This window comes from Ochotona princeps, chromosome 26, assembly GCF_030435755.1.
Source record: "Ochotona princeps isolate mOchPri1 chromosome 26, mOchPri1.hap1, whole genome shotgun sequence".
Taxonomy (NCBI): Eukaryota; Metazoa; Chordata; class Mammalia; order Lagomorpha; family Ochotonidae; genus Ochotona; species Ochotona princeps.
Window position 1 is genome coordinate 8,128,910 of NC_080857.1, and position 14,381 is coordinate 8,143,290.

The following is a 14,381-nucleotide window of genomic DNA, read 5'->3' on the forward strand; positions in this document are numbered from 1 at the left end:
CTCGGAGTAGCTGTGCGTCCCTTGAGGACATCTGTCAGTGCAGGGAATCAGCAGCTGACGAGAGAGCTGAGATGGAGTGAGTAAGAGCAGCGAGCCGCCTGGGCACATTAGATTTAGAAGGGTCCTTATCTTGGTTCTGTGCTTCCTTGAACTCTCAGCCTGGCTTTTTTTTTCCATCTGTGAAAAGCATTGTGTGAGTTCCTGCTTCAAGGAACTCTGGTGGGGATCACATAAGGTCATGTAAACACAGGCACTTAGCCCAGATTTGAGAACACAGTGAATGATCAGTAAATGTCACCTGGTTTTGTTCATAACAACAGCTTCCTGCAGTCCGCACTGCTAGTAGTTTCCTGGAGTGCTAGCCAAGGTGGACACTGACACTGATCCTGACCCAGACATCTACCTGCAAGGTTGCTAGAGGTGACCAGAAACCATTAAAATAACCAGATGTTTTACTTTTCAGCAATTTTCCGAGCTCTCTGTTTCCAGGTGGATTAAAATGAAAAGGGACCAGCAGAGTCTCTTGCTAGTTTCAGTTCTTCACAGGCTGCGAGTCACTGGTCATCTCACGTGGTGTGCCCAGTGAGGATGGAAACCGCCCTGTACGAGGCAGAGGGGCAGAAGTGGGGAATCCTGGGAGAACTGGTGGAGAGTGTGGGCAGCAGCAGCAGCAGCACAGCCTCCACATCCGGGCAGTCAGGACGCCACTTGGCTGTCCTAAGAAAATCATTGTCCTACCAGAAAGTTACTATGAGAAGGGATTTTTTTTTTTTTTGGTTGCTAATCAGAATTTGTGATGATCTTTAGGGAAACCATCACATAGGCTGCTTCTTAGAACCACAGTACTTCTTCTGTCTCCTCCTTGACTGCCAGCAGGTGACAGTGGTCGAGTCTGCTTGTCCCAGCTAAGCTGTTGTTGGTGACCACAGAGCCCAGGCCATGTAGGGGCCCTTGTTCTGTGCCTGAGACTCCCAATGTCAGCCCGCTGCAGCAGGTTGGATGTGCCAGCTACGGGCTGAGGAGAAGAGCCTCAGCTGCCAAACTCAGGCTGAGCCACCTTGTGGCCTTGACACATTGGACGGGTGACTCAGCCTCTGGCCGCTCCGAAACGGTGGCCACAGCTGCAGTGCAGCCAATGTAGGGTAGAGTGGGTGAGTTCGTGTACCTCCCAGGAAGCTGTTAGCACACGCCTCCATGCCAGTGTGTTGTCGCTGTTGTTCTGTCACTGGCCGTGGGAGCTCCTCCTGCCTCATGCAGCTCCAGGTGCTTAGGTACATGTGGGGGCTGCCTCAGCCTGTTTTATTATGAATGTCTGGGGGCTTTTTAGCACTGTTTAAGGAAACTTTGGTTTTTCTCTCTCTTACACTAATGCTTACAGCACCACATTTTGCCTGGAGTCCCTGTAATCTGGGTTCTGGATTTCTACATCTTCCTATTGGACCTTGGCCCGGTCGTTTGCTTCCCTGGGCTTCAGCTTCCTGTCCTCATGCTGGGTGGGTGGGGTGCTGATTCAGCCTGGCCTGGTGGGTGAGAGCCAGCACCTGCTGTGGTGGATGTGGGAGCTCTGCTGCCCCTCACCCCGACTCCGGCCCCTGTTGCAAACTTGGAGTGAGGGCTGAAGAAAAGGTGAGCACATGAGCGCTGTGGGCACCCAAAAGCTGGCTCGGCCTGGCTCCCACAGTGGCGGATGCTTTCCTAGGAGCTCGGCCACCCCTCACCACTGCCATTTAACAACTCCAGGGGAAGTTCAGGGTGTCCCCTTTGCTGCCACAGCCTTTCCAGGGACAAAACCATCCATTGTCCCAGGACAGGCTCATCACTAGAGAATCTCAATATCACCAAACTCACTTGTTATTGGAGAAACTCAGAGGACAGCGCCTCCTCCAAACCCCAGGGTTCCAGACTGCCCTGCGAGGTCTCCCCAGAATGTCTGTTTAGTGTTGTCCTTGCTGTGTTAGGTTTGCAAAGACTAATAATGTGCTTCCATAGTTTGTTTCCTGAGAGGAAATTAAAGATGCATGTAAAATTGTGCACATCAGATGGCTTAACCAAACATATCTAGTTGGAGCAGAAAGAATCAGAGATGAAGTGGGTGGCCTTGAAGGGTGGAGCTCCAGCCAGCAGCGGTGTGCCAGCAGTGAGGGGAGTGTGCTGCCCCACATGGGGCAGCAAAAAGAACAGCAATGACTTCACCCCTGGTCCTCGGATGTGTTAACCTTTTACCAAATTCAAAGTGGCTATTTTCTTAGTTATTAATTTTCATTTTCAAGTGGCTCATGAATTTTGAATCCATACATAGTTAAATCTAATTGTCTTGTTTACATTGCATTTTATTTTTAAAGTTTGAATGTTGAGATAAATACCTTCTAAGATCTGACACTTTCTAACACCGTCTTCCATGTATTTTAAGAATAATTTTTAATTCAAAAATTTGAAAGTTTTTGGTTTATGACATTAGACAAGACTCTAAATTTTCCCCTGATTTCACTTGAAGATGGTCTGATCTTTTCATAATTTATACCATTTATTTTTTAGTGATGTGATAAAATTTTAGATACTTATTTCTAGCTTTCCTAGTTTACTCTTCTAGTCTTGCGTTGCACTTCAGTGATGCTGTTTAATAAGGACTTGCCTGTGACCAACTTTAATATCTGAAGGATTAACGACTACTTGCTACTTTTGATTTTCAGAAACTCCTTTGTACTATCTGTATTCTTGGATGAATTTTAGAATAATTTTGTTGAATTGAAGAAAAGTCCTGTTGAGATTTGAAGTTTTATTGATTGGCTTCGTTAATTTAGATAATGATATTGACTTTTTCTCTCATCCTCTCCCCATTTTATCAAGATTTTTTGTCTTGCAGATTTCAATATCTTCCATTTTTATTTTGCTTTGTGTTTAAATGCACTTTTCATGTTCACAGAGGCCTTATGATTTGTACCTCATGTGCGCAAATGTTTATTGGGGTCGTCTCTGTTCTGCTTAACTCGTAGGGCTGCAGAAGGAGTAAGTCACAGAGCGTGCTCTGAAGAACCGTGCCTTCTCAGGAAGACACAGATCATGGCCTGCAATGGTGCATTGGTGGGGAGCCCTCTAAAACTCTCCCAGAGGAGGGGCTTGGTCCAACCTGCAAGTTCAGGGACAGCTCCTGGAGTCTTGTAGGACAAGGATAGCAGTATAGGATTATTAGCTGTAACACTGAACTCCTCTCTCTCTCTTTAGTCAGAGCCTGAAAGAGTGAGACAGAGAAATTTTTCATCTGTTGCTGTTCTGATGGAATGTTTGTTATCCTTTCTTCCTTCCTGATATTTTTTCATCTTCTTTCTCCATCGCATCTTTCTCTCAGACTTTCTAGAGCGGTGTTGATGAATAGAGGTGGTGGTGAATACCCTTGGTCTGGTTCTGTTTCAAGGTCACTCTTTATGTCTTCATTATGGGTTACAGGTTTATATGTTCATCAGGTTTCTCCTTTGCAACATAGCCAAGCCCCGTGAGGTAGGTGGGAGACGGGCGAGGACAGCGTAGAACCGCAAGATCAAAGAAGTCACAAATAATGGACAGTGTTAGAAACAGACCTTGGACCTGGGGCGTTTGATCCCTTCTCCTGGGCATGGGCTTTTGCCAAGGCAGGCTGCACTTGGTCAGGACACCTGTTGGCAATCTTCCCTTGGGGAAGGATTTATCTCTAGAGGAAGTAGAAGTTTCAGGACTGCAAGGAATATTGCTGCCCAGGCACCCTCTGTGAGCAGAGGGTTAAATTAAAGATGCAAGATTTGCACGCTGTGCCTTCCGCTTCCCTTCTTGCACCTTTTCTGTGTGCTGCAGTTCAGATAATAGTTAAGTATCCCCAAAGGCTTATGTGTTGCAGGCTTGATCCCAACATTTTGTGTTAATAGATTGGGAATGGAAACGAGTGCATAGTGGATAAAGTCACCGCCTGTGACACCAGCATCCCATAAGGGGCACAGGTTCAAGTCCAGGCTACTCCACTTCCCATCCAGCTTCCTGGTAATGCACTGGGGAAAGCAATGGAAGATGGCCCAGGGAGAACCAGAAAGAGCTCCAGTTTCCTGGCTTTGGCCTGCCCCAGCCCTGGCCATTGCAGCCATTTAAGCAAGTGACCCAGTGGTTGGAAGATCTCTGTCTCTGTGTCTGCATCTCACTCTGTAATGATTTACCTTTCAAATAAATAAATACATAAATATTTTATTTGAAAATTGGAATGCTGAGAAAGTAGAGATGAGAGTTACAGCACATTCATCATCAGAGACCATGTCTGTCTGAAGATAGTGGAGTGACACTTTCAAATACTGGAAGAAAAACTCTAAGATACTTTTAAAAAACAAGACAAAGTAAAGACTTGCTTCTGTTTTTAGGATCAAAAAAAAGGGGGGGGAGAGTAAGAAAGAAAACAGAATTTGTTGCTGAGGCCTCTATAAGACATGCAAAGGAACTTTGTTAAGCATGAGGACCTGTGGCCCTCAGGTCATCCCTGAGCTTCCAGCTGACATCCTGCTCCAGGTCCTGCGTGGATTTGCTCTTGCCAATGTGGTTGGTGGTACCTGGCTCATAACCATGCCATGCCATACCTGACTAAAAGCTTGAAGGAAGTGCAGAAAGACTAGGGGCTTAAGCCCGGCATGGTGGCTCAAGTAGCTAATCCTAGCCTTGCAAGCATCGGGATTCTATATGGGTGCCAGTTTGTATCCCAGCTGTCCCACTTCCCATCTAGCTCCCTGCTTGCAGCCTGGGAAAGCAGTGGAGGACGGCCCAAAGTCTTGGGATCCTGAACCCGCACGGGAGACCTGGAGGAGATAGGAGATTCGTGACTCCTAGCTCCGGATTGGCTCAGCTCTTGCCATTGTGGCCACTTGGGAGAGCGAATCAGTGCGGAATCTCTTTCTATCTGTATCTCCTTCTCTCTGCAAATCTGTCTTCCCAATTAAAAAAAAAAATGGACTGGGATGCCAAGAAGCAGCTCTGGCTGCTGCAGCTAGTGACTGTGATGCTGGCCCATGGCCTGTGCATACACTGATTCTGCCGCTACCGTCTGATGCCAGAGCAGCCTTTGCGGTTCTCTTCTGTGCCTGGGCCCTTTGTTCCCTCAGAAAAAAGGGGGCCCAAACTTACAAAATGCCTTTGCATTCCAGCACCCTCGCTTTCCCCACTCCCTCCTCCCAGCTGCTTGGCAGGTCAGAGGCTCTAGTTACTTAACTAGTAAACATGACCTTCAACTGCTGGTCTCTCCTCTGCTCTTGGGGATTTCCACTAGCTTTTGTCAAAAGAAATATTGGTGAATTTTAGACAGCTGATAAGCCAGCTATAAATAATACTCATTTTACACTTTAGCAGTTATAACAGATGCTTTTTAAGCATTTGTTGTTATGGAGTAATTCATGCCTACAAGCAAGTTTTCATCCATTCCCTTTATACTGGCAGAGAGCTCCCTAGTTGATAATTAGCCAATAAATTCATTTACTGTTCTTGAATTGAGAAGCTATATTCTAAGTAACCTGTCAGGAATGTGCAAAATGATGGTCTTTGTCTCAGAGTTCGTGGTCTATTTAGTATGCAAGTTTTCCTTAATGATGTGTTTGATCTGACTCGTCTTTCAAAAAGATCGTAACTGGGATTGCAGGTGTATTTGAAGTTACATGATGGATAAATGGGAAGTTGTCTATAAATTCTATGTCTTTTCATGTTAAAAAGAATGAGTATATTATAACTTTATGGTGAATGAAGCCCACATGTACAATAAAATCAGCCTGTTAACAAGAATTTCTGCCTCTATCTATAGTTGCTGCTTTATTCTGAAACCAGAAATCACCTTTGTGATTGATCAGATATCAGGTGATCGGTCCATATTTTTGTAATTAAAAATTTTCAAGTCAGTGATTTGAAATTCGAGAAGCCAGAAAAATAAGAACAAATTAAATTTGAAGAGCAAGTTGAAAAGGAAAGAAATAATAGCCTGGAAATCAATGAAATACCAAACAGAGAAACAGAGAAAAATAGATGAAACCCAAAAGTGATTACTTGAAAAGATCAATAAAATTCATAGAGCTCTAAGGTGACCAAACGCAAATGAAAGAAAGAACACAAATTACCATTATCCATAATTAAGAGGGAGTCTCTACTATAGACCCATAGACCCATAGAGGCTGTAAGAAAAAAATTATGACCAGTTTTATGCCAATAGTTTTGATCCCATATATCCCATAGAATATATTCATATCCCCTTAAAGGCATCACAGTGACTCCAGAGGGAATAGATAACCTGAGTATGAGTATCCTTATATCTGTTCTTTAAATGAAATTTGTAGTTAAGCTGTCCTCAAGCCCATAAACAAAGTTCTAGACCCAGCTAACTGCTTTGACAGATCCTGTACCATTACTTGACAAACTTCAAGAAGAAAGAAGAAACACTTCCTAACTCATCTTACGAATCAGATGTGACTATTCCTAACAGAAGACCAGCAAACTGGATTCAGTGACATATACAGAAGGCCCCCAACCTACAGTGGTTTGACTTAAAAATGTCTAACTTTACAATAACATGTCAACCTGACAGTGTTCAGTACTGCCTGGTGATGCTGGGTGGCAGCAGTGAGCCACAGCGCTGAGACAGCCAGGCAAAGGCCAGTGCCAGTGGCCGAGGATGTCAGAGGGAGGCTGTTCTAAGTCAGGCCTCTCCACAGGCTAGGGGTATTGAATGCATCTCTTATCTATGATATTTGCATCTTACAGTGTTTTCTAGATGCCATGACTAAGCGAAAGTCCTTTCAGGAATGCAAAGTTAATCTTACATCTGTGAACCCAACAATGGGGCACAGCATGTATTAGTATAAAAAAGAACAAAAAATATATGATCACCTTACTCAATAGAGAGGAAGAATTTCAAAACGTCCAACACCCATTCCTGACTTTAAAATATACAGCAAGCTGGAAATAGAAGGGAACTGCAGCTTTTTCAAGCCAATTCAGGGCATCTGTGAAATACCCACACCTAGCAACACACTTAATGGTGAAAGACTAAGTACTTTCCTCCTGAAATTAGAAACAAACTAAGACTTTGAGCTCTTGCTGTTTCTTGGTATCGAATACATAGAGTGCTGGGCCTTTTAACCAGCACAGATAGGGAAGAAAAAGAAAGAAAAGGCATCAAGATTGGAAAGGGAGAGAAAGGAAGCATACTCAAGATGGGGTCCTGTCCTTTTCCACACCAACACACTGTGGAAGAGGGGGGCTGCCTAGACAGTGTAGGGTGGAGGGAAGGAACCATGAGGTCCTCTACAATGTGGGGATGTGGACTGAACACAGGGCTGGCTCACCTGGGTCTTGTTTGTGCTGTGGCTTCCTCTCTTCTACTCTGAGAAGCTCACAGCTTAGAGGACCAGCAGTTCAGCCTCACCTCCATGGGGGTATTTGGAGTTTGACTAATAACTAGGTATTCCGCAGAATTGTTCACTTGCAGCGGATGTGGCCAACACGCTTCCAGAGCACTTGAAGTGGTTTTAAAACAGGCCGCAGCAAGTTCCTCTTTGACAAATGCTTTCTTTGAGTTGTGAGTTTAAGGTGAATAGCAGGTGTGTGCTTGCCATCCACTGTCACCAACTCAGCTGGTGGGACTTCTCCTGGGTCTTTGGCAGCGTTTCTTGCAGGGCTGAACATTTAAGCCTTTAAAGCTCTGGCACCTGTTGACAGGAGGCAAGTTTGATGAGAGGGAGCTTAGCTGCCGTTTTCAGCTCTGCCGCTTAGTCTACAGCCCTCAGCTTTATGGCTTGGGCCATTGGCCCCATCCAGTTAATCTCTGGGTGGGCGCTGGGCCCTTGTCAAAGCTCACTGAGCCCATGGGGGGCTGGGCCAACCCCCTGGCACCTGACACCCACTTTTGCCCTTGACTGGGTCCTGTCTGGTCCTGGCACTCAGCAGAACCTCTCTGTCTCTAACTCATCTCCTGGCACCCCCCACCACCATGCCCTTTGTCCCTGGGTGCCCAGTGACAGGAGGGTACATGTGCCCCTTGGTGGCCCGGCCGTCCCCTGCCCTGCAGATGTCACTCTGCTCTTGGGCCACCTTGCTCCCCACCTGTGCACTGCACAGATGTGTGTGTGAGAAAGCCGGCTCTTCAAGCTGTGCACATAGACCTAGGGTTTGGAGGAAGTGGGCTCGAACGTGCATCTGATTAGTTTTCCCGTTTTCTCCCCTTCCAGGTAATACTTTCTAATATTCAGAACAGAAGCCCCAAGCCTGGCCCTGCTCCCCACGATCAAGAACTAGGGTTTTTCCTAGAGACAGGACTTCAGAGAGCCCATGTCCTCTATTTCAAAAATGGGTAAGCTGTCTTCATTTTTATTAACCATGTCCTAAAGGAGAATAGAAAGCCTTGTCATGCTGTCTGCAGGCTAGTTACGGTAGTAAAGCAACCTGAGATATGAACTGTAATTGGAACTCTATAAAAAAAAGAGAGACAACAAGAATGAACATTGGCTCTTTTTGTCTCTTGAGCTCCTGGTTGTCTTGCTTCCCGATGAGATTTAGAAGTGGGAGAAGGGAAGGAGGAGGGTACCCGCTTGAGTGTGATTTGTAAGCATGGGCCACCAAGACTATGCAGGTGGGTCTGCTGGGCACCGAGTTTTTGGACACCTGCCCTCCACGGGCACAAGCCTCCCCACTTGGCTGAAGAAAAGCTGATGAGCTGGAACCCAACCTACCACTGCATCCCTTGTGCAGAGGCTTATCCACTCTCAGAACTGAATCTGCCACACGCCAGATGGTTTTTGTGAAAGTAAGTGTGACTATATTGCTACATAAGAACATGTTCTTCCTTCCTTCCTTCCTTCCTTCCTTCCTTCCTTCCTTCCTTCCTTCCTTCCTTCCTTCCTTCCTTCTTACCTACCTAACTGCCTACCCACCTACCTTTCTTTCTCTTTCATTCTTTCTTATAAGCATTTATTTGTTTATTTGCTAGCCAGAAAGAAAGAACAAGAGACTAAAAAAGAGATCTTGCCTCCACTGGTTTACTCCCCAGATCACTGCAATAGCCAGGGCTAGGCTAGGCTAGTCTGAAGCCAGGAGCCAGGAGCTTCATCTGGGCCTCCTGCAAGGTTGCAATGGGCCCGAACACTTGGACCATCTTCTAGTGTCTTTTCAGAACCCTTTGTAGGGAGCTGGCCTGTAAGTGAAACACTGGGGGCTTGAACTGGCACCTGTATGGTTTATAGTCACTGCTAAGTGGCAGCTTAAAATACTATGCCACAATGCCAGTCCCAAGAATATTTTTTTGTTTGAACTGTCTTTGGGAAGGGTTTGAGAAAGGTTCCAGAAAGGGAAATGGAGGGGATGGGCAGTAATGCATTGGACGGTTGTTCTTTTGTGTGGCTCTTGCGGGAAATGAGCTGCTTCCTTTGCACACCTCCTGAGTTGTGTCCTGTTGTGACACTGTGCGGCAGGATAGGCAGGCCTGAAGACCTGGTGTCTGGTTCCCAGTAGCCCCGCCTAGGCTCTGCGGGGGTCCCTCCTGGGCCCCATTCCCCTGCTTCTAGGAATAGACCAGCAGTGCTTTGAGCATCCTAGCCTCAGAGCAAGTAAACAGCAGCCTCACTCTGCCTCTGCAAGATCTTTAAACTTTGGGGCATAGCTCATGCAAGTGCGATTTCATCTGCCTGCTGCCTGGAGCCACCTGCATCCATTTTTCCATTTCTTGAGAATAAATGCTCATTGCCCAAATTCCATTAAACTGTGGGAGGCCTGCTTTGTTCCTTGGGCCTCTGGTGAAGTTTGTGGAAGACTAGGAGAAACACCCCAAGGTTTGGAGCGGCTTGGTGTCTTTGGCACAAAGCTGTGGCTCACGCTGGATCTCATTGCTGTTGACTGAGATCTTCTGAGCCACAGTGCATGTCCCCTGCACTGACACCCCCCGCCCCACCCACCGCCCTTGCTGCTGAAAGTAGAGGGAGAGACTCAGAGTAGCTCTCTAGAGACTGCTTCTTCCACCCTTTTGCCTTAAATGTGGTCCCCCTCCTCGCTCACCCTCTGAGCTACCCACGTGTGTGTCCAGAGGTAGCAGTTCATTCTCCTGGGGTTCCCTGGGGCACCAAACAAGAGCGTCCCTTGAAAATGCTTTCTGTGGGATGGACGGGGTGGGGAGCTGAGAACTTGATTTTAGCTGTGAAATTTGTTGCTCCTCATGGAGAAGAAGTGGAATTCCTGGGCTCTGAAGTCACCTTAAGAAGCCTTGGCTGGGATTCAACAAATAAATAACAAGGAGCAACTTGCGCTAGATGATGGATGGGCCATGTGCAGTGGGCTGCCTTCTGTCTCATTCCTCCTCTGAGCATTCGCCTGCCCCAGGTCCAAGCCAATGAGCATGGATGTTGCTGTGGGGACTGCCCAACTTGACAGCCTTCTCGCTCCTCTTGTCCTCCCTGGGTGAGCTCTGAAGACCAGTGATTGATCAGCCAGGTTCCCTCAAAGATGCAAAGTCTTCAAGGCTGTGACTGGGCCATGCAGCCAAGATGTTACTGATAGACAGGTGGAGGTGAGGGCCAGGAGGGCCAAAGCGTGGACTGAAGGAGATAAAGCGGTGGGAGGTCTGAGGCATGCCACTTACCTCAGGCTGCTGATGCACACTGGGAGAGCCACTCGGAGCCTGAGCGCTGCACAGGGGAGGGTCAGGTCATTTTTCAGTGGACCCCTGTGGCCAGTGCCGCTTTGGAGCAAGCTGGCTGAAGAGGGGCAGAACGGAGGTAGCTGCTGTCCCTGAGCCCCAGTGGCTTCCTGCTTTCTGTCTTTTTATGTATTTGCACCTGTTGTCTCCCTGTTTTGCTTTCCTTCATTTTTCTTGTGTGCATGTGAAAGGACACAATGGACAGGATGGACTGAGTTTTAGTGGTTGGAAAATGCAGTGTAGAAAACCTCAGTAATGCAAGAGACAGAAATGATAAACACACCCTTCTTCTATAGGAAAGGACTTACGTACGTACTGTCGTTGCGTCTCCCTCTGTGACAGCCCTCCTGTCCTTTCCCGCCAGAGTGGCGGCCAAACTGGTGAACCTGAGCATCGCTTTCAGAAAACCTGATACCAGGACCAGTTCCGGGTTCTTGTAATGCCTCACATCGGATCCCAGCAGGACGGTTGTTTATCAGGTGTTTTGACATTTTCATTGGTCCTCACAACATCATCTCTATCCTTTCCCCCCAGCCAGCCTGGGAAGTAGGCAGCACTGGACAAGTTGTCTCTGTGTGAGGAGTCTCAGAGTGGCTGTGTTTTGCTGCAGGTCACACAGCAAGTCTCACCTGAGCCCCAGGTGCTTGGCTTTGTGGTACCTTGTGCCACTGCCAAGGAAGTGCTATCTGTCCGTCACTCTGTGTGAAAGGGCTCAGTTAGGCCTTGTCTATCTATCACTCTGCCTCTGGGAGGAAACACTTAAAAAAAAAAGATTTTATTTATTTGAAAGTCAGAGTCACATATATAGAGACAGAGACAGATCCACCTTGTCTCCCACCCTGTCTCCCAGACCTGAGCGGGGCTGAAGCCTGGTGGGGATGCAGGAGCAACTTGGAGCATGGTCTCTGCAGGCAGACCGTGGGGCCCAGACCCGTGAAATGACACACGTGCACAGAAGAAGGAGAAGCCCCATCCTTTCTGGGCTACAAGGAAGCCAAGCGTCTGCTTCCCGAGCCCAGCAGATGCTGAGGGGCTGTCTTGAAGCATTAGGAATGTGTGCATGCAGCTGTATGCATATGGGAGCAGGCTCCACGGCGCTGCAGTGCCCCTGCTTCTGATTCACTCTCAGCCCAGCCCGCGCCAGCCCACCTCTTCCCTCTCCTCCCCTGGCAGCTGTGTTCAGGAGGTACAAGGGGCAGCTGGTGGTGGAGACCCCCTGCTCTCCTTCAGTGGCATGGCCTGCCTGCCCTTGGAAACCATCCCTGTCTGTCTTTCCACTCGTCTTTGCAGTTATTTTTCGTTGGCTCTTAGAGGCAGTTGCAGAGAGAGCACGCATGAAAGTCTGCAAGATGCCAGAGATGCCCTGGGAAAGGGGATGCCTTTCTTGGGCATGACTGGAGCCTTCCCCATGGGCGAAAGGGGCTGGGCTTGTCCTTCGGTGCCCCCTTGCTGTTTGTAGGGTACAGTCTTCCCAGCAAAGACCTACCCATCCTGTAAGGCAATCTGGAATCTGACGGGGTGAGCTCTTGGCCAATCCCTACATTCAATGACAGAGTTTTAAAAAATTAATTCTTGTTCTTAATTGCTTTCCCTTCCCAAGTGCCTTTGCTGGTGGTGGTTTCAGTTTGGCACGAACATTCTGTACCTTGTGTCTGCCAGCTCCTCTTCCTTCTGCCTGCCCTTGGCATCATTTGCATGCTCTCTGCCTCTGTGTGGCTGACAGCGGAGGTGGCTGCTTCTCCCTTGAAACTCCCTGACAAATTAGCATGTGACACAGCCCCCCCACCCCCCATGCGCTGGAATCAAATACCAGGAAGAACCCGAAGCCATGTTTCTTCTGAAACAGAACCAGGAAAACTCATTAGCGAGAGTGAGGCAAGTCTGACTTTCAGATTTTTTTTTAAAGCAGGATGCAATTATATTGCTTTCAAGTACATTTTGAACTAGTAGTTTTAAAAAAGAAAAATAACCCCAACTATTGCCTACTCAATTGCATGAATGTTTATTGCAAGCCTGCTGGGTTAGTTCTGGAGATACAACATGAATAAAAAAAAGTTCTCTGAGTTTATGAGAAAAATGCACATTATCAGCAGGTAATTGTAATACTTCTTGGAAAGCATGCTAATGAAGGATTGTGCTGGCCAGAGAGGATAGCTTGGATGAGTTCATCAGTTGTAGTCCATCAGAATGGAACTTGAAGTTGGTTTTGGAAAGGAAGTTAAAGAAAGGGGGAGGGGGGCTGTGGTTGTGGTTGAATGCTGGGTGGACCAGGCAGGTGCATTTTGGGTGCCTATGAGGGGCAGCACCGTCCATCATCTGTCCTTGCTCTTGACTCATTAGCCCTTCCTTGTTTTCAGTTCCTTGCTCTGTAGCTGTTTGTAGCTATTTGCCCACTACAAAGGGTTGTTGGGTGGCTTGAACGAGTGGGATATTGTAGCGAGCCTGGACAACATCTGTGAGAGAGAGAGCACCAGAGGAGAGGTGAATGAAGGCAGGAATGAAGCCGCACCCTACAGAGGACTGAGCCTGTTGATGCTCACTGGGTCGGGATGGGGGAGGCCGAGGGGGGAAGGCAAGAACTGGCAGCCCAGAGGTCTGGGAAGGTGGTGGCCATGGCCACAGCAGCAAACCTTTTGAAATGTCTACCTAAGAAAGCCATGAGTAACTAGTAGAGAACAGAACTAGAAACCTATGGTAATATTTACAACAAAGCCAGATGACAACGTGTCCTCAAGAACCCCAAAATGCAAGCTGACGGGGACAGACTGCCAAGGACTCCAATGGCTGGCATGTCACTCTCATGCATTCATGTGGGAGAAAGCAAGAGGAAGCAACGGGGGACCGGAGATGCCACAACTGCTAACAAGGATTTCCGGAAAGCTGGGCCGACCAGTTGGAGATGAGCGCCTGCAAACGAGGGGCTGAGGTTCATGTGTGTTGTGGCAGGTGTCAGTCTGCTCTGTTGAGTGTTACACAGGTCCCCCACATTTACTGTGTCAATTCCCCAACTCATGGACAGCTAGATAGTTCCTGCTTTTAGCCTGTAATCAATAATACATCTTTGACTATATTGTAATAATAAGTTCATGCATAGATCTTTCTATAGATGTATCTGCATTTCACTTGGATAGAGTCATGGTTATGAAATTAATGGGTCATGTGGTGACTTCGTGTTAACTTGAGCCACGCAGCTATTTTCCAAGGCGGCTCTACCATTGCGTATCTCTACTGGCCAAGTGGAAGGATTTGAGCTTCTTTCTTTCTCTCTAATGCTGGCGGTTGTCAGGTTCTTTTGTTTTTATTTTTAACCAGAGCCATTTTAGTGAGGTCATAGTGTTACACTATAGTAGTTTAAATTTCAATTTTCCTAATCATTAGTGATAATTAGCAGTGTTTTTTCCAGCCATTGGTTCATTCCCTAGATGGCTGCAATAGCCTGGCAAAAGCCAGAAACTTCATCCATGTTTCCCACATGCATGGCAGGGGCCCAAACACTTGGGCCATCTTTGCAACTTTTTCCAGGCCACTAACAGGGAGCTGGATAGGAAGTGGAGCTCCACATGGGATGCCCACATGGGATGCCAGTATTGTGGGTTGCAGCTGAAGTGACTACACCACAAAATCGGCTGTAGGAAACATATTTTTAAAAACTGTTTGTAACCATATGATTAGTTTTGTTATTCAGAAACTTAAAATATTTGAAAAGCAGAAT

General features: G+C 47.2%; 1 protein-coding gene across 7 annotated transcripts in view; it reads left to right on the forward strand.

Annotated features, from left to right (window-relative positions):
- Positions 1 to 14,381, forward strand: part of TTC7B (tetratricopeptide repeat domain 7B) — a 173,631-nt gene that overhangs the window by 39,319 nt on the left and 119,931 nt on the right. For all 7 annotated transcript variants that reach the window (XM_058655184.1, XM_036496314.2, XM_004584341.3 and 4 more), the window contains one exon: positions 8,214 to 8,335. In XM_058655184.1, the coding sequence (XP_058511167.1) occupies positions 8,214 to 8,335 (122 nt within the window). The remainder of the gene's footprint in view (positions 1 to 8,213; positions 8,336 to 14,381) is intronic.